Source organism: Lissotriton helveticus, chromosome 3_1 (assembly GCF_964261635.1).
Source record: "Lissotriton helveticus chromosome 3_1, aLisHel1.1, whole genome shotgun sequence".
Classification (NCBI taxonomy): domain Eukaryota; kingdom Metazoa; phylum Chordata; class Amphibia; order Caudata; family Salamandridae; genus Lissotriton; species Lissotriton helveticus.
In genome coordinates this window covers 33,292,689-33,320,439 of record NC_136061.1, presented here as the reverse complement: position 1 = coordinate 33,320,439, position 27,751 = coordinate 33,292,689, and the positions used below count along the sequence as shown (strand labels likewise).

The 27,751-nt window shown below is 49.9% G+C and overlaps 1 protein-coding gene across 5 annotated transcripts in view; it reads right to left on the bottom strand.

Moving 5' to 3' along the window:
• Positions 1 to 27,751, bottom strand: part of DNAJB2 (DnaJ heat shock protein family (Hsp40) member B2) — a 188,946-nt gene that overhangs the window by 69,809 nt on the left and 91,386 nt on the right. For 3 of the 5 annotated variants that reach the window (XM_078679166.1, XM_078679168.1, XM_078679170.1), the window contains exons 3-5: positions 21,075 to 21,184; positions 17,028 to 17,081; positions 10,511 to 10,630 (exon numbers count right to left, since the gene is read on the bottom strand). In XM_078679166.1, the coding sequence (XP_078535292.1) occupies positions 10,511 to 10,630; positions 17,028 to 17,081; positions 21,075 to 21,184 (284 nt within the window). The remainder of the gene's footprint in view (positions 1 to 10,510; positions 10,631 to 17,027; positions 17,082 to 21,074; positions 21,185 to 27,751) is intronic. The other 2 variants (XM_078679169.1, XM_078679167.1) reach the window with 1 other exon arrangement.

Genomic DNA, 27,751 nt, shown 5'->3' with positions numbered 1-27,751 from the left:
CGCTGCTATAGCTGCTAGATGTACTCTGATAGATGTATACGCGAGATTACATTGCTGTAAGTGTAGTAAGTAGCAAATAATCTCCTTTGTTGATACGTCCAGAGGGTTGATATTATTAGTGGTACAGTATATAGCAAACCTCTTCCACTTAGCTGCGTAGCATGCTCTGGTGGTGGGACGTCGCGCTTGCTTAATTATCTCCATGCAATTTGGGGGTAGATCTAAGTACCCAAATTCTAGGATTTCAGGAGCCAGATCGCTAGGTTCAGTTGTGTGGGATCTGGGTGCATTATTTCTCCATGGTTCTGTGTAAGGTGCATGGGTAGAATCCTTAGCTTTTGGTGTGGCACTTGTGAGAATTGCAAGAGCGTGGTGAACCACGGTTGTCGTGCCCACGTGGGTGCTACTAGTATCATGGTCATTGAGTGTTGTTGCAGCTTTCTGACCACTAATGGGATTAGTGGGAGAGGGGGAAAAGCGTATGCAAATTTGTTGGACCAATTTATCCATAACGCATTGCCCTGCGACAGGTGGTGTGGGTACCTGGACGCGAAGCTTTGGCATTTTGCGTTCTGATGAGTGGCAAAGAGGTCTATCTCTGGTTGTCCCCATCTTTGGAAGAATGGTTGCAGTATTTGTTGGTGCAGTTCCCATTCGTGTATTTGTTCCGACTGTCTGCTTAAGATGTCTGCTATCTGGTTTTGAACTCCTGGTAGGTGTTCTGCTAACAGATAGATGTTTTGAGGAATGGCCCATCTCCAAATTTCCGGCGCTAGTCTGGATAGTTGGAGAGAGTGCGTCCCCCCCTGTTTTTGAATATAATACATTGCTGTCATGTTGTCTGTTCTGATCAGGACTGCTTTGTTGGTAACATGCATTTGAAAGGCTTTCAATGCTAGAAACACTGCTAGTAGTTCTAGATGATTGATGTGCAGCCTTCTTTCCTGCACACTCCATCTTCCTTGTACTGTATATTTCTCCATATGCGCTCCCCATCCCGTGAGCGATGCGTCCGCTGTTATTGTCACCTGTGGAATTGGTTCTAGGAACGACCGCCCCTTGGCAATGTTTGTTGTGTTCCACCACTTCAGAGAGCGGTGTGTGCGGTCGTCTACCAACACCAGATCTGTAATCTGTCCTTGAGCCTGATTCCACTGTGTCGCTAAACATTCTTGCAGCGGACACATTTGTAGTTTGGCATATGGTATTAGCAGTATGCAGGATGACATCATCCCTAATAGCTGCATGAACACTCGAGCTGTTAGTGAGTGTTGTGGTTGAAATCTTTGAATCAGTGTGAGCATTGTTTGAATCCTGACTGGATTGGGGTATACTTTGGCTTTTTCTGTGTCTATAGTAGCCCCTAAATATTGTTGAACCTTGCTTCGTTGCAGGTGTGACTTTGTGTAGTTCACAGTGAACCCTAGTTGGTGCAGCATGTGAATTGTCTTCTGTGTGTTCTGAAGACATTCTTCTTGTGACTTGGCCTTTATTAGCCAGTCGTCCAAGTATGGGAAGACATGTATTTGTTGTCTTCTTAGGTGGGCTGCGACCACTGCTAGGCATTTTGTGAACACCCTTGGTGCCGTCGTGACACCAAACGGAAGGACTTTGAACTGATAATGTTGTCCTTCTACCACAAACCTTAGATATTTCCTGTGGGCTTTGTGAATCGGGATATGAAAGAAAGCGTCTTTTAGATCCAGTGTAGAAAGAAAGTCCCCTTTCTTCAGTAAAGGAAGTACTTGTTGGAGCGTGACCATGTGGAAATGTTCCGAATTTATGTATGCGTTGAGAGGTCTTAGGTCTAGTATTGGCCTTAGAGACCCATCCTTTTTGGGAATTAGGAAGTATAGGGAGTATACTCCTGTTCCTTGTTGTTGCTTTGGAACCTTCTCTATGGCATGCTTTTGTAGCAGAGATAGTACTTCTTGTTTTAACAGTGTTAAGTGATCTTGTTTCATTGGACGCTGTTTTGGGGGGATGTTTGGTGGGGTAGATGTGAGTTCCAGGCAATAACCATGTTGGATAATTTGTCTCACCCACCTGTCTGATGTGATGTTTTCCCAGACAGGTAGGAACTGTGATAGGCGTCCCCCGACCGGTGTTATATGGTCTGGGGGGAGCTGTATGAAGTCACTGCTTTGGGGTTGGAGAGTTGCGGTTGTTGTTGTTTCCGCGACCTCTACCCTTACTGTTGTTACCTCTGTAACTACCTCTAGAATTCTTAGGTGGACCTACGAAAGGAACCTCTTTGGGTCGGCTGTTGCAATGCTCCCATTGATTTAGCCGTTTCCGTATCCTTTTTCATCTTTTCTAAGGCCTCATCTGTCCCTGTGCCGAAAAGTGTTTTCTCATCAAAAGGTTGGTTCAGTAATGAAGTTTGCACCTCTTGTTTGAACCCTGAAACCCTGAGCCATGCATGTCTCCTTAACATGATGCTTGTGTTTATGGATCTTGCTACAGTGTCTGCCGCGTCTAGGGCGCACTTGATTGAAGTGTTCGTAATTAACTTCCCTTCTTGTATGAGTTGATCTGCCCTCTTTTGATGTTCTTTAGGGAGATGTGTGATGAGTTTTTCTAATTCATCATAATGCGCTCTGTCATACCTTGCCAGTAGTGCTTGTGTATTAGCTATGCGCCAGCTGTTTGCCGCTTGAGATGCTACTCTTTTGCCAGAGGCATCTATTAGCTTGGACTCTTTGTCAGGAGGTGGAGCTTCTCCTGTAGATAAAGAGTTTGCTCTCTTACGAGCGTTTGTGACCACTAGTGAGTCTAGAGGAATTTGTCCCTTGATGAATATTGGGTCTTTTGGAGCTGCCCTATATTTCTTATCAATTCTTGGGTTCAATACCCTAGCCCTCACCGGGTCTCTGAATATCTCTGATGTGTGATTGAGAAGGCCCTTAAGCATTGGTAGTGTTCCTGATGTTCTTTGTGCAGCAGGTAGTGTTTCTAACAGGAAATCCTCTATTTGAGGTTCTGCATGTAGTTCTACCTTGTGGTATTTTGCTGCTCTATTAAGGAGTTGCGCAAAACCAGTATTATCATCAGGAGGTGAAGGTTTTGACGGATACAATTCAGGGTCGTTATCGTTATCTGACCCTACATTGTACTGTTCCCATGGGTCTGCCTCCTCTGGGATTGTGTCTTCATCATCCCCAGGATGTTCTCCCTCCCCTGTGTCACTTTCTACATCTGTTGTAGGTGTAGATGGTCGTGTGGGAGGAATAGTTGGCCTATTGTGAGGAATAGGAGAAGAGGGTGTGTCTCTAGGATTTGGAGAAGGGGGAGGAGTTGTATTTGTCCCCATTGTTCTCTTCTTCGGAGGAGTTTTGTCGTCCGATTGTTCACTTTTCCTCTTTTTGGGTAGTTCTGTGACTACCTTGCCAGTTTGTGGATCAATAAACAGAGTCTTTTGTTTAGGATCGGTTTTATATTCCTGTGTCGGTACCACAGTTTTCGGGTCCGAAAGGTGTTTTTTCTTTTGACTGTCCATTTGTATTCTCGGCACCGAGATTTTATTCGGATCCGATGTCTTCGGTGTCGAGGGTGTCTTCGGTATCGAAGCGTGTTTAGGTGTCGACATGGACTGTTTCGACTTCAAGCTTTCCTTTATATGGAGCTTCGGTGTCGATGTCGGGGTGGGTCGTTTATCGGAACCACCATGATGGGAGACCGAGTGTTTCGGTTTCGGTTTCGTTGCCGGGCCCGAAGGCGGGGCGTCGGAAACTTTTTTCGGTTGTCTGACCGGGCTCGAGGGCGGGGTCGACACCGTGCGGGGTCTGTTCTTTGGTAAAGGGACGTCGTCACTCACGGTTTGTTGGACGTCGATTTCCTCGACGTCGGACTCGTCCGCTTCTGACCCCGCCTCGTCGCCCTCTTCTTCTTCCTCTTCTGGGTGCTGGTCCTCGAACAGCTCCGGGATTGCTTGTGACTGCATTCTCGCTACCTCGTGTCTTCGGGCTCGACGGTTTCTAATCGTCGATTTTGAGGAAAATGCTGCACAGGCCTCACAGTCCCTGGATTCGTGTTCAGGGGACAAGCAGAGGTTGCACACCTCGTGTAGGTCCTTGTGTGGGAACTTAGCACCACACGTTGGACATTTTTTGAATGGAGTCCTTTCCATGGGCTCCGGGCTGGACTACGTCGAGCTGGTCTTCTCGTAGTCGTCGTTCTTCGAAACGCGTCGAGATGGAAGTGTAGTCGCGTTCGATAACAATACCGTCGAATTGGAAAGGGTTACGCGCCGAATATAACTTTCTTTATCGAAGTCGATCCGGAGCGCTTTGATCCTCATCCGAACCCGATGGCGGAAAAAAACAATCTAAGGATGGAGCCGATGCCCATGCGCACTGACACCTAGAGGAGGAGTCATCGATGACGACAAAGACTTCTCCAGAAGAAAAACAAGTGCAATCATCCGAGCCCAACACCAGATGGCGATCTATTCATAAATGTACCATCTGCAGCCCATATGCCTCGAACCATTTGTACTTGTTGCCAATACACCTAGTGTAGGCCCGAAGTACAGACATGAGACTATTTCCCAGTGCGATATAGACAGAGCCTCACAGCCATGCTTTGGGGGACAGGGCGGGCTCCAGGGCCGGTACACCCATGGCTTAAGCCCACCCAAAGCTTGTTAGTTCAGTTTTGGGTCGACCGGCGCTCTGAAAGTAGGTGGGTGGGAGGTTCCGGAAATACCATGCTGGGTAGCAGGATGGGGGCAGTTACACAGTACGGGGTTAGAAAGTGTCGAGTTTAATTCAAGTATTGCAGATGTACCACTTTAAGACATGTCGAGAAAGAAAGTGAGGGGTAGAGAGAGCAATGGTACTACTCCCCGCACCACTAACTCGGCAGCAACAGAGCATATCCAAGAACCCCATTAGAGAAAACCTAAATACACTCGCACCGCTGACATGGTCTCACTGAAACCACCCATTAGAACCCAGACAATGTGGAATACTCTTGTGATCACGACATGGAATGTTAATGGCCTGGGGAATAAAGTTAAACGCACAATGGTAATGCAATGTATTCAAAAGCACTCCCCAGGTATAGTCCTACTTCAAGAATCTCTCCTGCTGAGAAATATACGTAAAGCGCTAGACAGATTTGGATACAAGTTGGCAGCGAATGCTGGATTTACCACTGGCTCTCGGGGAGTGGGTATACTTATCAGAACCGCACTACCATTTACACCCCAGAAAACCTGGCAGGCCCGCTTTGGAAGGTAAGTGGCCATTAAGGGGATGTGGGAGGGCAAGGTTGTCAATCTGTGCTCAGTATATGTGCCACCCAAACTGCACCCAAATCCATTGCCTGACTTAAGCGCACTGCTCCTGGCACTCCCCTATGGAGTATTGATACTGGGTGGCAATCTCAGCGCAGTAATGGATCCCTCTAGAGACAGGCGGTCAAATACAGGGAGGGACTCAAGGAAAAATGTACTAAAGATATTCAGAACATCCCTAGGGCAAAATACACCTTTTTCTTGGTCTCACACAGAGGGTACTCACGTCTGGACTAGATTCTAACACACTCTTGTACGGCTAACAAATTCAGGGAAACCCTACATAGGGCGAGAGGTATATCGGCCCACTCACCAGTTGAGGTGCGGATGACAGGATCACTTAAAACTAATGTCTTAACGCCACGCATAGACCCCTGGTTGGTCAGGGATAAAAAGGTCACGGATGAAATCAGAGAACAGTCAGAACACGACTTCCTTGAGAACTGGGGGACTGTAGATTCCTCCAGTGTGCTATGGAAAGTGTATAAAACTGTCATAAGGGGACGTGTGCAGGCATTAGCAGGGGGGACAGAGGAAAGAGCGGCAACTTCAATACGAAGCAATCGTAAGAGAACTCGCCAACCTGAAGCAGCGACTGGGAAACCAGGAGAGGTAGATCCACAAACCAATCATTCACTGAGCCTAAAGCAACAGGCTGTGAAATATAGCAGAAGGAAAGGCTAGGGACTATGCCGTAGCATCTTGGAGGAGACTATATGAAAATGGGGTAAGGCCACCAAGCTTATGGCACGGCTGGAAAAAAGGGACAAAGAAAGAAACTGGAAGCTTAAAATAAATTACCCTAACAGGGCAGCCTACGAAACGGATGGTAACATAGCCACAGCTTTTGGACGGTATTACGAGCAGTTATACCAGCCCTCATCGACAAGAACTAAGTTGGAATGCACCGAATTCTTCAGAGACTACAACCTCCCAGAGCTGTCGCAGGAAGATAGAGACGTACTAGATGACGAGCTCACTGCAGAAGAAATAGGCAGTGCAATTAGGGCTCTACAGTCAGGCAAAGCATCCGGCCCCAATGACAAAGGTCAAACTCTATAAGGGGATTACGACCCTGGTGGCCCCCTACATGCCAGATATGTCTAAGGAGTCACTGGACAGGGGAGAACTCCTGGAAGACGAAAGACAGACCACGATAGCGGTAATCCCGAAACAAGGCAAACCACCGGAGGACTGTTCCTCCTATAGGCCAATCTCCTTGCTAAATGTGGAGGCAAAGTTACTGGCCAAGGTCCTGGCAACAGACTCACCAGAGCAATAACTGCCTTAGTCCACCCCGACCAGTCTGGCTTTATGCCACACCGAGGCACCCGACTGAACCTGTGGCGACTCTACGGAGTCCTGCAGGCATCCAGGGACGAGCCGAACCTCAAAGCCCTGCTGTTGTCCCTGGATGCCCACATGGCGTTCAATAGTATAAAGTATGATTATCTTTTTGCGGCATTGGAACGGTTTGGCTTTGGCCCTAGATTCTGCACCTGGGTCAAATTACTATACACAAGACCACTGCCCAGAGTGAGGGTGAATGGAGTGGTTTCTGGGCCGATTGCGCTGAAAAAGGGTATGAGGCAAGGATGCCCACTCTCGCCCATTCTCTTCGCGTTAGCACTGGAACCCCTAGTGGTTATGGATAAGAAGAGACCGCTGGTTAGAGGCATACCTCTTGGTGGGGGGAGCAAAAAATCTCACTGTATGCCGACGATATAATAATATACGCCTCCGAACCCAGATCACCTATCCACCGTACTCTTCATATATTTCAGTTGTTTGGGAGCTACTCTGGCTACCAGATTAACTGAGATAATTCCCTTGCCATCACACTGACAGGGGAAATGCTGACAATGCCCCCCGGTGGGGGTGACAGAGGTGAGGGATACATTTAAATACTTTGACATTGTGATATCCAGGCACAGAAGCAGACTTTCTGGAGTACAACCTCTTTCCCCAACTGCATAGACTGCGGAAGGAAGTTGCGCATTGGAGAACGTTGCCGCTCTTGCTCATTGGTCGAGCAGTCCTTTTTAAGATGATGGCGCTGCCTCGCCTTCTTTATATCCTCCAAAATACCCGGTACAAAAGCCCTGCAGAGTTTTTCTGTAAAATAGACTCACAAGTGAGACCACTGCGATGGAATGGAGGGATTGCTAGAATCACACTGCACAAGCTACAGAGCGGGGTCTATGAAAGTCCCGGACATCCGTAAATACTACTGGGGGGCACAACTTGTTACCCTAAATGACTGGGTCTTTGAGGGCATGGAGGAGCCAGCATACCGGATGGATCACTTCTCGATGGGCCAGAGAGGATATTTAAATGCACTCTATAGTAAGAGCCAGGCGAGTAAGCTACCGGAGCATACACAAACCACCATACGACTGGAAGGAGGCAACTAAATTCCTGGGATGGGAAGGTAAACTCACAGAGCGAACACCTCTGTTGACTAGAGACCTATTGAAAGAAATACAAGAGCTATGGGGTTTTCGCGCGAGGGCGCTGCTGAGCGTCGAGTACCTGGGCAATGTCTGGAAAGGTCAGAAAATGAAAGATTTCCGAACCCTACAGCAGAGTATCAAATGTCAGCCACAGAACAGTTTCGATATATACAACTGAAGAATTCCATAAAAGTGCATATATCGGCGGGAGAGCAAATACTCAAACACGCACCATTAGAAGACTTTTAGACACAATGAGAGGGTAGAGGAGTTGGCCTAACAGCTAGTGTGCTCAACCTCGGACCTGAGGAACTGTGTTCGAGTCTCGGTAATGACTCTAAACATCCTGTGATTCTGGGCAAATCACTTAATCTCCCCGTGCCTAACAAAAATGAATGTGTCCTCGTGTAATGCAACTGGTGCTATGTAAAGCGATCGGGTCAAGTTCGTGTTATATAAAACTCTGAAGAAAAAAGAAAATGACCACAAAAGTCACCTCCCTCATATACAAAAAAATTATGAATAATGCGCCGGAATCATTAGTGGCCAGGAGGGTAGCATGGGAGAGGGATGTCAGGACTTTAGAAGATGACTGGGATGAAGCACCACAAAGCCGTAGAGAAGTAGCCATGAGAGCTCAATTCTGCCTCATACAGCTCCGAAACCTGCACAGGTCATACACAACTAGAACAAGATTATATAATATGGGCAAATGCGATTCTAACAAATGCATGAGGGGATGCAAGGAGGAGGGCTCATCTTACCATATGCTTTGGGATTGCGCGGGGCTGGAAAAATACTGGGAAAGCTCACAAGAGTAATGGCCGAAGTCACCGGACTGCTGGTCCCACTGGATGCCACATGGAATATACTAAGTATCACTGGGGAGACTAGGTGGCTGAAATACATCGGGATGTGGTTACTCGCTAAAAGGAACATAGCCAGGGCATGGGGTGCAGTACACCCCCCTCTTCCACCCCATCCCCAGGTTCACAGACTGGAGACAAGACCTTCACTAGTGTGGAGCGGCCGAAAAAGTAGTCTATCATAGCTGGGGATGCCCACAGACAGGGGGTAAAATATGGAGCAAGTGGAGAAACTTCAATGGGATTTGAAACGATACACGAAATAAAAAAATTAAGGCATGCAACAAGTGCCAGCCCGGATGACTTGAAAGAATTAGCCAGACAATGGTGGGGGGCCTGGGGTGGGGGGTGGGGATAAAAGAACTGAAGGGGATGAAGGGATGAGAACGCCTTTTGAATCTATATATGTTAACACTGCTACAGTTGATGTGTGTAATGCATCTGCAAGTTGAATAAAATGATTTTTTTAAAAGAGTGAGAGAGGTAGTGGGATGTAAGACAGGGTAATGAAATGTGAGTGGCAGTGCAATACACAGACTTTGGGCCAGATGTACGTCGCGTAAAATTGCGCCTTGCAAATTGCGAGTCTTTAGCGAATCGCAATATGCGAGGCTCAATATGCCATGTAAAACAGTGTGGAACACACTGTTTGCGATTCCCAATGGGGGCGCAAATTACGAGGGTCATTCAGATTAATGAGCCTCTCGCAATTTGCGAGCCTATTGGGAATGGCAGGCCCTCCTAGGTATGGTGACCTGCTGGGCTCAGCAGACCACCATGTCTGGGACTGCTTTTAAATAAGGCAGTTTTTTTTTATGCAGCCCGTTTTGCTTACAGGAAAACGGGATGAATTTAAAAAAAAAAAAATTAGCCATTTTAGTTTCATTTTTTAAGGGCAGGTAGAGGTTCCTGGGACCTGTATTACTTCTCCTTTAAATTAAACAAGTGCTTTATAATGATGACTGCAAAAAACATGTTTTGTAAACACTGGAAAAACACAGTTTTTGTTGATTTTGTTGAGGCTGAGCAGGTTAATAAACAAGAATAAGCACCAATTTCAAAAGGTTTTGAAAACACTGAGAAGACACCACTGAAATCCACAAAACAATTAACACTGAAAACAGGACAACCTAAAAGTATAACAATCCTGGACAACCCAGAAGAAGCATATGTATGTTATTGGAACCTGCAAAACCAAACTTGCCATACATGTTGCACCCCAGTTTGACACTGGGCGACAATAGGTCTCGAGAGCGAGACCTAAAAATGTGTTTTTATCAATTGCAACTGGGGGCGGGGTGGGCACACAAACCAGATAAAGCTACTCCTCCTGGAATCTAACACTTTCAACCAACATGGCCATCCTCTCCTGGGCTTCAAAGTTCCTGCATTTAAACTGTGGGTTTGGGTGAACTTGCAAAGGGGGGACGTGGCCCTGCTGAGCACTAGAGTGGAACTGCAAGGACTGGATTTTACTAGTCATGACCAAAAATATTTTCCCAATGAGAACCAAGGTATCTGTCTCCGATTAGGAGTTAAAATTTGTAATTTTCCTTCAGACGGCCACAGCTGCACTCAATGGATGCAGTGTCCAAAGAGGTATTATGGGGTCACCCAATTAAACTCGTCTAACAAGCCCCACCTCAAAACAGTGTTCTGTGGTGATGGGTGGCGCTGAGGGACATTCTGCACCCGTGATCTTATTATACACATCAGCCATGAACCCGCCCACCCTCCAGTGATAGAGGTCGCTACGGACATACTGTACTGGTCACATCCATCCCCACCACACACTCTGCCCCCTAGTGGAGCTCAGCTGGGCTTCAATGCCCTGAGATGAAAGCCCAGAGCACCCACAAACAGCTTCCACGAAAGACATACTCCCTGCTTACCAAAGAACTCCGAGAAGGGATCTCTTCCTCCAAAGAATTCACGGAAGACCTCATCCGGGCTGCGGAATGTAAAACCAAACCCTGAGAATTCAGGGCCCTGCGATGGAACGCCGGAGCCTGCTGGGAAGAAATGTCGGCAGATATTAATATCAACGGAATATAACAGCAATGAAGCGAGATCTGCAACTTAGGGATACACGCAAGTCAAGCCAATTTCATTATAGAGAAAACTCCACTTAATGCAGTTAAGTATGCACACACATGCTTCACACCCATGCATCACACAACACTCACAAACACACATACATACAGGAATACACCCAAGCATACACCAGACAATAAAAAAAGACTAAACTTACCTTACATGCAGATCTCCTTGGTTGTCCCAGGAGAGTTGGGACTGCTGCTTTCCCTCACTGGCTGGCCTTTGCCTGACCTTAGGTCAGCCAATGAGGGAAGGTATCAGTCCAAACCTCGTCACAGAGTGGGATGAGGGCAGTGAGACTGCTGACTCCGCCCCACTTTGTGACGCGGTGTCACTGATTGACACTTGACCCTGGGCACTTCAGGGCTTAAAACTGAAGCCCCCAGGTCTGGGGCAATAGGGGACGCTATTGTTCGTCACAAGGGGGAGGGCCTCGAGGCACTCTGCCAGGTTAAGAAGGTCACACCCACAGGGCTGTGGTAAAGTTTAGCTCAAGCAGCCAGGAGTGTGGGCATTATGCAGGAGCGCGGGCATTCTGCAGGAGCACGGGCATTCTGCAGGAGCACGGGCATTCTGCAGGAGCGCGGGCATTCGGCAGGAGCGCGGGCATTGGGCAGGAGCGCGGGCATTGGGCAGGAGCGCGGGCATTGGGCAGGAGCGCGGGCATTGGGCAGGAGCGCGGGCATTGGGCAGGAGCGCGGGCATTGGGCAGGAGCGCGGGCATTGGGCAGGAGCGCGGGCATTCTGCAGGAGCGCGGGCATTCTGCAGGAGCACGGGCATTGGGCAGGAGCGCGGGCATTGTGCAGGAACGTGGGCATTGGGCAGGAGCATGGGCATTGGGCAGGAGCACGGGCATTGGGCAGGAGCGCGGGCATTGGGCAGGAGCGCGGGCATTGGGCAGGAGCTAGGGCATTGGGCAGGAGCACGGGCATTCTGCAGGAGCACGGGCATTCTGCAGGAGCGCGGGCATTGGGCAGGAGCGCGGGCATTGGGCAGGAGCGCGGGCATTCTACAGGAGCGCGGGCATTCTGCAGGAGCGCGGGCATTGGGCAGGAGCGCGGGCATTGGGCAGGAGCGCGGGCATTGGGCAGGAGCGCGGGCATTGGGCAGGAGCGCGGGCATTGGGCAGGAGCACGGGCATTGGGCAGGAGCGCGGGCATTGGGCAGGAGCGCGGGCATTGGGCAGGAGCGCGGGCATTGTGCAGGAGCGCGGGCATTGGGCAGGAGCGCGGGTACTGTGCACGTCCAGCTCCTGGCTGCTTGAGCTGAAAAGGAAGGAGTGTCTGCCAGGCTGACCTTGGTTCAGTCTAACACCCACTGTTTCTGGAACAAAGGTGGGGGGCATGTCCCCTCAGACCCTATAGACTGGCTGCTGCTGGTCTTTATCCCAATACTAATATAGTGGGCCAGAGAGGGCAAAATCAACAAGCACAAGCGAAGACAATAGGTATGGATTTAATGTGCTAATAGCTTTAGCACAGCAGAGTAAGACGCACGGTAGGAACTAGCAGGAGAAGGCCGTCATTGTGAAGCAGTCCTTTGTGCAGCTTAATGCCAGCAGTCGAATGGAGTCAGAAGGACAGTCTCAAACAGCTAATTGCATTAAGTGAGAGATGAATACTTAACTTAGCGGACCAAGATGTGAATCACAAAGTCAAGGGGGTGGATCGTAGGTTCCAGTCTATCAAGAAGGGGGTCTGTCGAAGAGCCAGGTTTTGAGGTTTCTTGCGAAGATGTGGAGCGATGTTATCTGTCTGAGGTGGAGCTGAAGGTTATTCCAGGCACTGGCCGCGCGGAAGGAGGAGGAGGAGGAGGCGGAGGAGGAGGAGAAGCCTCCCGATCTGGTCTTTCTGGTGCGGGGGACGGCGTAGGAGAGCTGGGCTGATCGTAGGGTCCTTTGGGGTGCGTGGAATTTGAGTCAGCTGTTCGGGTATGCTGGTCTGGTGCCGTGGAGGGCCTTGCGAGCGTAGGTGAGCATCTTAAAGGTGATTCTTGCCTCGACGGGGAGCCAGTGGAGTGTGCACAGGTGCTGGGTGATGTGGCAGTGTCTCGGCAGGTCGAGGACCAGTCTTGCGGCGGCGTTTTGGATGTTCTGTAGCTTGTGGGTGAGGTTTTTGTTTATTCCGGCATCGAGTGAATTGCCATAATCGAGCATGCTGGTGACCAGGGAATGAGTGACGGTCTTTCTGTGTTCGAGGGGGATCCATTTGAAGGTCTTACGTAGGAGGCGGAGGGTGTGGAAGTAGGAGGACGAGACAGAGTTGATCTGGCAGTCATTTTAGTCCAGGATAATTCCCAGGTTGCGTGTGTGGTCCATGGGGGTGGGTGGGCGGGCTTCCGAGGGCGGGGTCCACCAGGTGTCGTTCCAGGCATCTGGGTTTGGGCCCATGATGAGTACTTCCGTTTTGTTTGTGTTTAGTTGTAGGCAGCTGTTATTCAACCATTTGGCGACGGCTTCCATGCCTAACCTAAAGTTGCCTCTGGCGGTGTTGGGTTCGTTGGAAAGGGAGAGGATGAGTTGGGTGTCGTCTGCGTATGACACAATGTTGAGTCCGTAGGTTCTGACGATGGGAGGGAGCGGAGCCATGTAGACTTGGAAAAGCGTACGGCTGAGGGAGGACCCCTGGGGGACTCCGCAGGTGGTTGGTGTAGGGTCTGAGAGGAAAGGGGGGAGTCTGTCCCGCTGCGTTCTGCCGGAGAGGAAGGAGCGGATCCAGTCGAGGGCCTTGTCTTGGATCCCTGCATTGTGGAATCTGCGTATTAGGGTACGGTGAGAGACTGTATCGAACGCCGCTGAGAGGGGAGGAGGATGAGGCTGCTGTTTCTGCTTTGTCCAGTAAGGTACAGATGTCGTCTGTTGCGGCAATGAGGGTGGTTTCTGTACTGTGTGTTTTTCTGAAGCCGGATTGGGAGGAGTCGAGGATGTTGTGCTCTTTGATGAATGTGGCGAATTGGCTGTTGATAGCTTACTCAATGACTTTCGCTGGAAACTGGAGCAGGGTCTGTAGTTTTTGAGGTCGGTGGGGTCCGCTGAGGGTTTCTTCAGGAGGGGGTTGATCTCAGCATGTTTCCAGTCGTCGGGGAACGAGGCGGTTGCCAGGGAGCGGTTGATGGTGTGGCAGAGCATGGGTGTGATGATGTCGGCGGCTCTGTTGAAAATGTGGTGGGGGCAGGGGTCCTTGGGGGCCGGGAGTAGATTGACTTCGTCTTCAGTGTGTCTTCGGTGGTGAGGGCTCTCCAGTTCTCGATCATTGGTTTCAGGGTGTCGGGGTGGTTGGTGAGGGTTCAGTGTGTTGATTGTCTTCGTCGAAGTTGTCATAGATGCTCTTGATTTTGTGGTGGAAAAAGGTGCTGAGTTTGTCGCAGAGGTCTTGTGAGGGAGGGATGTCGGTGCACTCGCTGGTGGGTTGTGCGAACTCCCTGTTGAAGAGTTCTTTGCTGTTGTGTGCATAAGTGGAGATTCTGTCTTCAATTGCTTTTTTCCTTGTTTTTCTGATGGGCGTTGGAGGCGGCTCTGAAATTGTTGTGAGCTTCTGTGGATTTAGTGTTCCTCCCGGCCTTTTCGAGGCGGCGGCAAGTGTGTCTGGACTCTCGAAGTTCGGTGGTGAACCATCTACCTTTCTTGGTGTGGGTGTTGTTGTTTTTCTTGAGGGGGCTTTGGTGCTGGCACTGTTGGAGAGCCATCTGTGCAGGGTTCGGGCTGCGGTGTTGGTGTCGTCGTTTTCCGCAATGGCTGGGTTGGAGTTGCTGAGTGATGAGGTTAGCTGGTCGTCGGTGATTCTGGTCCAGTTTCTTTGTGGGAGCAGGTGCTGGTGTCTGTGGATGGTGGATGTTCTGAAGGTGAAGTAGACGCATCGATGGTCAGTCCATGGGAGTTCGGTGGTATGGGGTCGAGGGTGTGTCCTGCTGAGTGTGTGGGTTCGGTCACGATCTGGCGGAGTTCAATGTTGTGGAGGTTGTCCAGAAGGGCTGTGGTGCTGGGGTCCAGTTGGTTGTCGATGTGGAAGTTGAGGTCTCCCAGTAGGGTGTAGTTGGTGGACGCGATGGCATGCGGGGAGATGATGTTCGTGTTGGACAATCTCAGTTGGCAAAAAGTCCGCGGGTCCAGGGGGTCGGTAGATGAGGGTTCCACGGAGGACGGAGGTAGGGCTGGCCAGTATCTACAAGTGAAGGTGTTCCATCAGGTCTGTGGGCTTGTCGGGGAGTGTGCTCAGGCAGAGTGTGGCTTGCGGATTTGGAAGGACCTTCCTGGAGATCTTGTATCCTTGGGGAATGGCGATGGTGATGTCCGGTCCCGAGGTATTGTTGGCCCAGGTTTCGGTAAAGAATGCTACGTCCGGGGTAGTGCTGTTGAGGAGGTCCCAGATTTCGGTGGCGTGTTTGTGGAGGGATCGGACGTTGAGGAGGATGCATTGCAGGGTCTTCGGTTCGGTTGTGTTCTTGTGGGTGGATTGCGCTGAGTTAGTGGTCTTTGCGGTGCTGCAGGTGTGCCGGCAGCGGTGACAGCTGAAGGGTCCGTGGGTGTCGGCTGGTGATGCTAGCTTGCAGTTGTTGTTGCGGCCTGGGTTGAGCGCATGGAGTGCCGCTGAGTCGTAGCGGTGGAGCAGAGATCCAGGGTTCCTGGCGCTGGTCGCAGACGTGCTTGCCTTTGGCGTCCCTGCGGTGCGGCAGCGCAGTGGCCGCCATTAAGGAGTGGTCGAGGAGGGCTGGACAGCTGGGAGAGGGGATCGTGGAAGGGAGTTGGATTGGGCCGGTCGCACTGGTCGTGCTGGGGGGGAGGGGCAGCGGGGCAGCAGCGGCAGGGAAAAACGGGCTAAAAAAGGCAAAAGGAAAAAAGAGAGAAAACCGCAAATAAGGCAGCAAAGGCAAAAGTGCAAGAAAGAGTGGAGGAAAGACACAGAGGACACAGGAGAGTGAAAGGGGGAGATTGAGATGAGGGTAAAAAACGAGTAAAAACAGAGGAAAGACACAGGAGAGAGAAGGGGGAGCTTGAAATGAGGGGAAAACAAGACAAAATGGAGGTTAAGACCCAGAAGGAGAGTGAAGGGGGGGAGATAGAAGTGAGGGAAAAAACGAGTAAAAAGGAGAGAAAAAGCAGAGCAAGAGAATGGAGACAGAGGTCCACTGGACCACCAGGGATGAGGCGCAGGAAAACCTGCGGGTGGAGGAGGGCCTCGAACACCAACACTCAAGAGTGCAGGGGCTCGGGGGAAGGCCTCACTTAATGTTGGAGCTGCGAGGGAGGGAGAGCAATTTCACTACAAACGAGTCAGTGGTCACACAAAACAGTGGCAAAAAGTATGCAGGGAAAGGGTGCAAATGGACCAAAAAAACAGCAAAGCAGGGAAAACATCCACGCTGAGACTGCATCAGCGTTTGTCCTCAGTGAAATAGCCACAAATGCACTCTGCAGTACAACTCACTGCATGCACGATACCCTGAGGTACTGTGAGGGAATCTGTGGAGCTATTCTGTGACATGCTGCAATCTAACTCACACCAGCTGCAGCAATTTGCAGGCCGCATCAGTCCAGTTATCCTGGGCATTCTGCAATATCCCTTCCTCCATGCATGCTTTAGGAGGGCCCCTGAGTGCATCTTTTGACGATATATCTCACTCCACGCAACGTACTGGGTGGAACTCTGCAGTATGTCTCACACCCTGCACGGTATTCTGTGGCACTCTGCAGTACACTTCACATAAGGTAATATATCTCACTGCAAGTGAGCTATGCTATGGCACTCTGCAATATCCCCCTCTCCATATCAGCTTACCTGCGGCACTCTGCAGCAGATCGCCTTCTATGCAGTTATTCTATAGCACGCTGTAGTATCGCTCACTCTGAGCAAACTATAGTATGGCATTAGGCAATGCACCTAACTCGCTCACTCACTCACTCACTCACTCACTCACTCGCTCACTCCCTCACTCACTCGCTCACTCGCTCACTCACTCGCTCGCTCGCTCACTCACTCACTCACTCGCTCGCTCACTCACTCACTCGCTCACTCACTCGCTCACTCACCCTGTGCTATCCTGAGGCAGAGGCACAGGAAACCCACTACTGCAGCCTCATAAGCGGGGCTGCCACTGGGCCCGGTGAGCTGGTTCCACTTAAACATTAGGTACTTCTATAGGGGCCTTTACTGACTGCAGCCCTAACGTCATAAATACTACTGTCCGAAAGTGAAAATAAAACATGACTGGTTTGTGCAATTCAGTGCCAGAGTATCCTAATCTGAATAAGACTATCAGAGGCCTGTTCATTACAGGGAGACATGCGACAGAAGGTACTTAGTTGTGGCACTTACCTGTTCCTTTCAGACCTTCCTTTCCATAACGGTCATAGACGTCCCGCTTGCCCTCTGGGAAAAACGGAGATGAAAAAGTTGAGCCATAGATCAACAAACTGAAGATAACATAACATGTGTATTTGTAAAGGGCACGATTACCCGAAGGTGTCCTAGCGCCGAATAACAGATGCTTATTGTTACCCAACTCAATTGTACTCATTTAATCGTCCTCAAATGGATGAAAGGCTGAGAGGACCCGCCGGGATATGAACCTGTGACCAGGAGGTCGATGGCTGCTTTAGTCCACTGAGTCACCAGACCCGGCTAATAAGATAAACATATGTTTAGAGTGATCAGCCAGTTGGGTCATTAAAAGGATAATGTTACGTACCTGCGACAATAGTTCACAGCACTGGTCCCTTCTTTAGAGTCTCTGACGACTCTACAGTTGGGAGTCATAGGTGAGGCAGCATTTTATTGGAAGCCTCCATTAAATGCTGTTTCACTGTATTAAGCAGAAGCCCTTTAATTAATGGGGATCGATCGATTCACAAATCTTTGTGCACGAAGGTTCATCTCAGAGCAAAGGTCTCCGCCTTCTGTAGGGGGGCAAACGACGGGCCGAATGTGCAGCAGTCGGACAACAAACAGTTTTTTAAAGCCCGCGTGTGTTGGAGAATGCGTGTGTGCACCTGTAGGATTGGGCTTCCTATTCCTATATACCAACTCAGAAGGCTCGAATCCAGATATATTTTAGAAATGGATGGCAAAAGAACCACTAGTATTAAACGAGGACGAAGAGCTTTATGTACATTTGTGACACTAGTTTGTATGTGAGTTTATTTCACTGTTTTTAACTCACTCCTTGCAGCCAGCACCGGAGATCGTAGCAATTATATTTCCTAGATTTAACAGTGTACTTATGTGTTTCTTCTTTTATAGGAGAGCAAGCTCAGAGGCGTCACAGTGTAGACAATGAATGTAACGGCAGAGAAACTAGACTACTCAATCACGACAAACTGAACCCTGAGAATAGGCCGCAGAAAAGGTGGTTTGATTTTAGTTTGTATTATTAAGACTTTATTTTAAAATATAATGACACATTGCCAGCCCTGAGGGTATAACAAGCATATAAGCCCACTGGGGCAGAACACGTTAGATCTTGGTTCGACAGACTTAGATTTTGAGAGAATACAAAAATACCCCACTGGGCGATACACTGGGAGGAGTACTTTGTCAACGAGTCGACATAAGTATGGGCTATGAAATTGGCAACGAATGTCATATGGTTTCACCGAAATGGGAGCTCTGAAGCAATTGATCAAAATGACATTCTATGCATACGTGATAGCAATAAGCTTTACTTTTTATTCAGGAATGGACCTTTCACCTACATTCGTCCTACAATTGCTGTGCATACCAGCTCTAGCTATGACCTTTTAACCAGTTATGTGCTGAATAAAATATCTATTGGTTTCCTTGGAACTTCTCTCATTTATTATTCACAAGGACTCCTAGTACCATATCTTAATCCCCTGCACATGACGTACATAACAGGAGTAACAATCTCTGTACAAAAGTCATCGCTTTCATCCTCGAGCGACAGGCCTAGTTTGCATAATTTCAATGATTGATTTAGGCTAATTTACATAATCATACTCCCAACATATGGATTGTGGTAGAACCTGGAGGCTAGCTTTTCGGTATAAAAGAACCACATCTTTCATGCGGACACTGGGGTCCTCCACGCTGAACCTTCAACACGCAGCGGAAACGAATTCCTTTTTCACGTCTTACTCGGTAGCAGCAGAAATTGAAGCCTCTGCAGAGTACGATAGGGAGCAAAGATAGCGATCGCTTGTCTCTTTCACAGCAGATATAGAATTGTGTTTAAGGCCAAAGCACTGGGCTACTCGCAGCTGATGAACATCTGGCGCATGCAGCCGCTGAACATGTGGCACATGCAGCCAATGAACATCTGGCGCATACAGCTGATGAAAATTGTGTCAATCTAGCTAGACAATAGTTTTTAAGTTTTAAGGTTTACGAAAAGAGGTGTTCATCTGAGAGTCACAAATTACGACCTTCTGTAACCACATTACAGCTCAAACTAGAGAGATCCGCCATCGCAGCAGGATCACTGGGCAATGGCTCACTTTTAAGCAATTGCCCAGTGATCCTGCTGCAATGGCGGATCGAAGGGATAGCCCAGTGATCCTCCTGCAATGGCGGATCGATGGGATTGCCCAGTGATCCTGCTGCAATGGTGGATCGATGGGATTGCCCAGTGATCCTGCTGCGATGGCGGATCGAAGGGATAGCCCAGTGATCCTCCTGCAATGGCGGATCGATGGGGAAGCCCAGTGATACTGCTGCAATGGCAGATAGATAGGATAGCCCAGTGATCCTGCTGTGATGGCAGATCGATGGGATAGCCCAGTGATCCTGCTGCAATGGCGGATCGATGGGATAGCCCAGTGATCCTGCTGCAATGGCGGATCGATGGGATAGCCCAGTGATCCTGCTGCAATGGCGGATCGATGGGATAGCCCAGCGATCCTGCTGCGATGGCGGATCGATGGGATAGCCCAGTGATCCTGCTGTGATGGCGGATTGATGGGATAGCCCAGTGATCCTGCTGTGATGGCGGATCGATGGGATAGGCCAGTGATCCTGCTGCGATGGAGGATCGATGGGATAGCCCAGTGATCCTGCTGCGATGGAGGATCGATGGGATAGCCCAATGATCCTGCTGCGATGGAGGATCAATGGGATTGCCCAGTGATCCTGCTGCGATGGAGGATCGATGGGATAGCCCAGTGATCCTGCTGCAATGGCGGATCGATGGGATAGCCCAGTGATCCTGCTGCAATGGTGGATCGATGGGATAGCCCAGTGATCCTGCTGTGATGGCAGATCGATGGGATAGCCCAGTGATCCTGCTGCGATGGCGGAATGATGGGATAGCCCAGTGATCCTGCTGCGATGGCGGATTGATGGGATAGCCCAGTGATCCTGCTGCGATGGCGGATTGATGGGATAGCCCAGTGATCCTGCTGCGATGGCGGATCGATGGGATAGGCCAGTGATCCTGCTGTGATGGCGGATCGATGGGATAGGCCAGTGATCCTGCTGTGATGGCGGATCGATGGGATAGGCCAGTGATCCTGCTGCGATGGAGGATCGATGGGATAGCCCAGTGATCCTGCTGCGATGGAGGATCAATGGGATTGCCCAGTGATCCTGCTGCGATGGAGGATCAATGGGATTGCCCAGTGATCCTGCTGTGATGGCGGATCGATGGGATAGGCCAGTGATCCTGCTGCGATGGAGGATCGATGGGATAGCCCAGTGATCCTGCTGTGATGGCGGATCGATGGGATAGGCCAGTGATCCTGCTGCGATGGAGGATCGATGGGATAGCCCAGTGATCCTGCTGCGATGGCGGATCGATGGGATAGGCCAGTGATCCTGCTGCGATGGAGGATCGATGGGATAGCCCAGTGATCCTGCTGCGATGGCGGATCGATGGGATTGCCCAGTGATCCTGCTGCAAAGGCAGATCGATGGGATAGCCCAGTGATCCTGCTGCGATGGCGGATTGATGGGATAGGCCAGTGATCCTGCTGCAATGGCGGATCGATGGGATAGGCCAGTGATCCTGCTGCAATGGCGGATCGATGGGATAGCTGTGAACTGGCCACTGTCATGTGCTTTCAACAAGAGCTGGTTTTTCAATAAACACTAATGTTGCTTTCACTTTAACCAGTATAAGGTTGGCTACAGCCACCAGCATGATCAGTGCTTTCAGCTGAGTCACCCTCATGACAACGGACAGCAGACTGATTGACAATGGCGGGGGTTTGGAAATCCCTTGAGCAGGACCTGTATAATTGGCACTATATAACCATTAAAACTGTTTTTAAAAAAAAAAAAATATATGTTCTGGAGCCTGCTCCTGGAATCAGGAGAAATGCCGCCAGTGCGTGTAGGGTTCCCCCCACCCCCTTAGAAAAGGAATGCAAGTGAAAGAAAGAAACAAGAAGGCAGCTCGCAGAGTCTTACGGTCTGAGAGGACCTCATAGGCCTCGGCTACTTCTTTAAACTTCTTCTCAGCATGCTCCTTGTTGTCCGGGTTCTTGTCTGGGTGCCACTTCAGGGCCTGTTTCCGGTACCTAGGGAAGGATGAACAAGACCAGGTGATCAGCACAACACAAAGGAGAAAAGAAAATGCGGCACATAACCAAGCAATAGGTTGTAAAAGAAAATCCTTGTATAACCAGATATGTTCAGTCCACAACAAGGCACCCTCAGCTCTTCCTATCCAAGTGACACAAACACTGCCAGGTGGAAGCGCTTCTTCACCTCCCTGCTGCCATCTGGACTATCACACACTCTCCTCGCTCCCATACATACGGCATGGACATTACCTTCCTTCCTACATCCCAGCTGCCATCTGGACTATCAGGCACTCTGCCCGCTCCCATACATACAGGATGGATATTTCCTTCCTTCCTAGTATGCCACAACCCCTGCTTTCACCTATGATCATGGGCACAAAGTCACCCGAGATGTTTGTGCCACAGAGAATTCTCCTTCTCCCAGGGACATGCTACAGGCACCTGCCTTCCTTTGAGCCATTTTGGCACTGATTAAGGACACTGTGTAAGAATGTGTCACATCCATTTTTTCACCTTACAGTAGAAACTTTTCCAACTCTCCAAGTCATATCAGCCCCTTTCTTCCCTCCGGGACTCGTTGAGTTCCTTTCTCATTACTTGGTATCACGGGCCCAATTCCCTCCACGACTTCATGCCCTCCCTTGCCTCAAGCATGGCAATCCCTTCCTAGCCTACCAGGCATCACAGTTACTTTGCCATCTCACACCTCCCTGAACCAGTCCCTTCCTCCATCACTCTATCCGCTTCACCCACCCCTCTCCTTCCCAGGCATGCCACAATCACCTTCTCCCCTCCCTAGATTGACTTAGTCCCTCCTCCCCTCACATGTGGTACACTGCTTTCCCCAACCCTCACTTCCCTGGACCCTGTACCTCCTTCCTGCTCTCCACTCACCCTCCTTTCATGGTTTCCTAGGCTTATCAGAGTCTCTTCCTCCCTTACTGGTTATGCCATGGGGCCTTTTTCAGACCACTCCTCCCTAGCTCCAGGCAGGACCAGTCATTACTTCCCCCTACACAGGTCTCATGCTCCCTACAGGCAGGTTACTACTTTGTAAAGTCGTCAGAGGTCTTCCTGGCAGTACAAGGTGTTCTGTATTTCAAGCCTGGTCACATGTCCTTCTTACCCCTTCAGTGGTGCCACTGGCTCTGCCTACCAGCTCACTCTCTCATTGGTCTTTAAAGGTCTTTGCAGCCACAGAGCTTGCAAAAGTAGGGGCTTAACTCAGCAGTTGCCACGAATGATGCATTCACTTGCAGAACAGTACTGGAGCAGACAGGGCAGCATTGCACATTCTTAAACTTTAAGAATATATTTGTTACCAATAGGATGCTCGGTGAGGGGTATCCGGAGTGTAGGCGCAAGTGCTGCTGAGTAGAAGCAGGTTAGAATGAGTGGCACTGTGCAGAACCCAAGCTTCAATACCTGTGCGGGGAGGGGAGAGGGGCGTAGAGACAAAGGTGACCCCAGGTGGGTCGCGTGACTTGCCTTTCACCCTGGCATATCCACGCAGTGGTTGCAAGAGAATACCTCGGCGAGGAGGGGGTATGCAGAAAAGGTGGCTCCAGGAGGACAGGGGGCCTTCCTTTCAAGCAGGGAAGCTCCAACAGTGGTTATAGGCAATATCTGAATGAGGAGCGAAGCATACAGAAAAGGCTGTTCGAGCAGGAAGTGTGACCTGCTCTTCCTTCATGCAGGGGGCCAGTGGTTGCAGACAAAATACCTCATAGAGGAAAAAGGGGAGCATTAGACCGCTGCGGACCACATCGGGAGAGCCATGCATCCAGCCCATAATGCTGGGAGGCAACCACAGAAGATGAGGAGACGGCTATGCAGGAGAGATGACTCCAGGAGGGATGTGAGGCTTGACCTTCATTCTTGAAGGAGGACTACGGCAGCGCTACGCTCTGTGGCCTTCCCAAGTACACCCGGTCATCATTGAACACTGCGGCTAGACTGGTTACAGGGGCCAAATGAGCACATATCCCCAGTCCTAAAATCACTTAAATGGTTGCCCTACGATGCCCGAATTCAGTTAAAGATTGCCGTTCTGACTCACAAAGCCCTTCATTTCAAAACTCCCAGGTATCTAGCGCAAAAGCTCGAACTATCCTGTGGCGATAGAGTCTCAAGAAGCGCTAACACTTACCTCCTGAAACCACTCTTGTTTAGCTAAAAGAGACAGAGCCTTCTCTGGCTCCGCGCCAAAGATATGGAACTCTCTTCCACCGGAAGTACGTAGAATCTCCTCAACGACTACTTTCAAACCGGAAACCAAAAGATTCCTGATGAACAAATTCTTCCCTTAATTAGGCTACTTCACCTGCTCGAAATCTTTGATCCGACAACCATTGTACCTTCATTAGGTACTGCTCTTCCTTACCGCATATTGGTTCACCCTTTGTAACCCGATAATTACTTGCTTAATGTATTAATCTCCCTAACGCAATAGTCCTTTAATTATGTGTTCAGTCTTGTTGCTTATTCTTATTTGATGTCGATCTTGCATTTATGTCCTTCTTCCATCCTATTGTAAAGCGCTCTAATATCCTCCGGGATCCTGTCCGCGCTATATAAAACGTTATAAATAAATAAGGTGACCACAGACTTTTCAAACAAAACCTACCAAAGAAATGGATGAGAAAAAAAGTGACCTCAGGAGGGATGTGTGGCCTACCTTTCTTGCTAGGAGTTGACCACAGTGGTCGCATATCTAATAGGTAGGTGAAGAGAGAGGTGTGCAGTAAAGGTGACTTCAGAAGGGAGCTACCCACAGTGGTTGTGCACACAATGCCTGGGCGAAAAGGCTTACATGTACAACTACATACAAAAAAGTTGATTTGAGGAGGGACATGCCACCACAGTAGTTTAGAATTCCTGGCCTATGAGAGCGGGTGTGCATGGTGACTCTGGGAGGTGCGTATGACCCCAATGGTTGCAGATAACAGCTGAGTGACAGACGGACACAAGTAGGTGTATCAACGAGAGATGCACCTGGAGGCAAGTCTGACAACAGAGGTCTCTGCTCCGTTCTCCTCCCACGGGGCATGTAGGGTAATTTCCAAGAGCTTGATGAGAGTCCTTTTCTCCGGTGGAGTGCGACAAAGGTCTTCCCACCAAGTGGTACCTTCTCACCACTAATTTTGGTAAGAACGGAGCCCTTTCTAGGTCCTGATGAATGTCACGGACCCTTTTGGGCCAATGGGCAGAAACATGTTGACCACTTCTACCACGGTGAGGGAACAATAATTTCCCCATGCTCACCGTCTACATTATTTTAATACCATATAGCTGCCTCGTCTATTAAATTTAATTTGGTAACTGTAATGGTTTTCAGAACGCCATTCACTTATCACGGGCCCCCACTTTGTTTTAGAAGTGCCCCCCTGTCTTCTGGTGAAGGCCTGCCTCTACTCACAATGCTTGGGAGAGGAGTGGTACATGCAGAAGAGGCAACACAAGAACCATCACGGTGGTTGCGCCTGCACACATAGGCGATGGGAGGGGTGTGCAGAAAGGGTAACTCCAGTGGTTGCACACACAATACACAGACAAGGAAAGGGCTGTAGAAGAAGAAAAAAAAGGCGATACTATGAAGGATGAACGTGTTAAAAATAGCAATATGTATGTACATAAGCGGCGTTCATTTGTGTCCACAGTACCCCTTGGCGTAAACAGAATGGATATAGCTAAGACTCTGACTGTGTTGTCCCGCTGGCATAGCACACACGCACACGACAGCCATTTTAGGTACCATGGTCTCCCTGTCCACGATCGCTCATCAGCGCACTTCCCTGACCCTGCAAGCATCCCCCATGCACCCTGACTGCCCCCGCTCTCTCATGCGCGAGTCATGAGCCCTCCCCTCCCGCATGACTCTGTCCCTAAGAATCGCACCCCGCGCCTGACCGACACCTCCTGCCCCCCATGAATACCCCTCCTTTGATGACCTCTTCCTCTGAGCCTGAATGTCTGCACAGACCGCTGGTCATCCCTTAGCCCAAGGATACAGTTTATTGCCCATCACTGTACGCACTCGTCTCTCTCGAAAGAAGCCACTATTGATCACGACCGCCCCACCCCCTGAGACTCGATCAGGCACACACATTCCAATAGAATTAGCAGAACACTCAGCCGCATGACAGCCCCTCCTATTGCATGGAGGATAAGGGCCCTACTGTAGCCACGTGTTGGAATACCTCCATACTATACAAAGTGTTGATTGTAATAAAGGTTGCCTGTGTGCCACCAACCTGTGTATAAAAGACGAAGCCTCAGAGAAACTTGTTAGAGCACCTCCCGAAGACACTACGCGAGTGTCCCAAAGGACAGGCTCTCCTCATGAGTAATAAACCCTGTTCTTGTTTTCCTACTTCCAGTGCCCGTCTCTTTATTTGATAATTATTCAAGATGAGAATGAAGAGTCGCCCTGCACCAGCAGCCTGGGCATCGGGTGCGATATGGGCTGACTTTTCTACAATTGGCGCCCCAAACGCGGGGCCCATCAGCGACATAGGGTCCGGTAAGAGAGGTCCAGACGATGGGGTGAACATCTAAGTGATTGGAGTATACCTGCCTTGAGAGGGCCCTCGTCCGGCTGCCGATTGAATGAACTTCACCGATTCTGAACGGACCTCTCTCAAGTGACCTATTGTCCTGACTGGAATCCCCACAGAAATGCTGCGGTAAAAACATGGAGAAAGAGAACGATCGGGCACTGGAAAAAGGAAGGCGAAGAACTGCCCACATGGTCCGGTCCGGGTAAGGTCGTGACACACGACAAATTGCGAAATTGATTGATTGATTGATTGTTTGATAATACTAGTATTTCCTATTGATTGCTTCTGGGAGATTCTCTATTTGCAAACAAACACAGAATCGCCATACTCTGTTTAGTCTTTGCAGATAGTGAAGGGTAGGCAACGCAAAACTTTAACACGTCGTGCCTATCTTTTTCTCCCCATTGATTGATTGATTGAATCGAGCATAGAATTGTTCGAAGTTGGTTCTCTTAAAGGATCTTCTCTGCCTGCAAACGGGGAAGAATAGGAATATTCTCTCTCCCTTTGCCGATAGTGAAGGGTGGGTAACGCAAACCTTTAACACGTCGTACCTATTCCATTCCTCATTTGATTGATTGTTTATCCAAACGTTGACTGTTTGGGAATTGGTTCTTTTTGGAGGTATTCTCTATTTTGCAAACGAGCACAGAAGTCGCCATACTCTAGTCTTTGCAAGTAGTGAAGGGTAGGTAATGCGGACCTTTGTCCCCCGTTGTAATCTGTCATGCCTATCTACTCCCCACTGGTTGATACGCCAGTTTCGCCCGGACCATTTACTAGAGGAAGATCATCTGACCCGACCAGAAAGCACCCCTAGTGAAAAGGACATATGAGATAATAAAGTGATCACTGTAAACTGTTAACAGAAAACTTTAGCATGAAACAATCTGGAAAGAAAGGAATAGGGAAACGAAATCAGTAGGCCACTGATGAACATGAACTTTTATTTAAACAACGAACAAAGAAAAAATAACAATACGTAATAATAAAACCTATTAATGCCCTAGAAATAGGAAACGTTAGAAACGAGAACGGTAAACTGTAGAAAATGAAAGTCAGCAGAACATCCGCCCCCACTCTGGAAAATTCCAAAGTGGAGCAGGGTGCGGCTACGCCTAGCCGGAAGCAACCCATATAAGGCAGGTCCTGCTGCCAACAGTCGGCCAGGAGATCGTAAACGTAGGGTGTAGCCGGAGGAGAGACCGAGGCCAACGGGACCCGGCCAGGGGATTGCCTTGACAACGCTGGAGAGTTGAAGGGGGGGGGAATGTCTATGTCCTCGACCCTCCCCTCTCTCTCCCAGTCCGGCCGCGGTGTCACGTGAGAGTTGCAGATAGTCCCGCCACATGCTCTCCCGGTCCGGCCACCAATGGCCGGGGACTGGGGCCGACGGGATCCGGCTGCAGCCGATGAGCCAAGGAACCCGTTCATGGGGCCAGAGCAAGGGGCGTCCGGCCGACATCCACTGGAAGCCCGGCCCAAAGACAGACGGGACATAATTTTTCTTTTCTCCTCCATAATGGCAGCAGCAACACGCCAGGCACCACTTCTTTCCTCTATAATTGCTGCAACAACCCTGGGGGGGATGTCTTGCACATGCCACCGACCCCCCCCCTCGTCCTCATCGCCTGGTCTGGCCATAACAAATGTCAAACGAAGGGCCGTGGGGTGCACTGGGAGGGAGAGACGGTGCGAACAGGCCTCTCCCGCCTCCCCAGGTGGAGGCTTCCCAGTTGCACCCTCAGCGCTCCAGGCGCCCGGAAAAGGGTTCTTCCACTGTGGCGATGCTGCAACGTCTCGCCCGGCAGGGTGGAGCCCGTCCGCTCATTTGACCCCGCAATCGCCGGTAGCTGCCGAACTTTCAAAATGGCGATCGACCTGGTCAGAGCGGGCCCAGCATGAAGGAATGGCCCGGTCACTTGTTGACTCCACCGTCATAGTTCTCCACAACCTTGAAGATTCTAGAGGAGCCGCGGGAGTCCCCGACTCCCGCAAATAC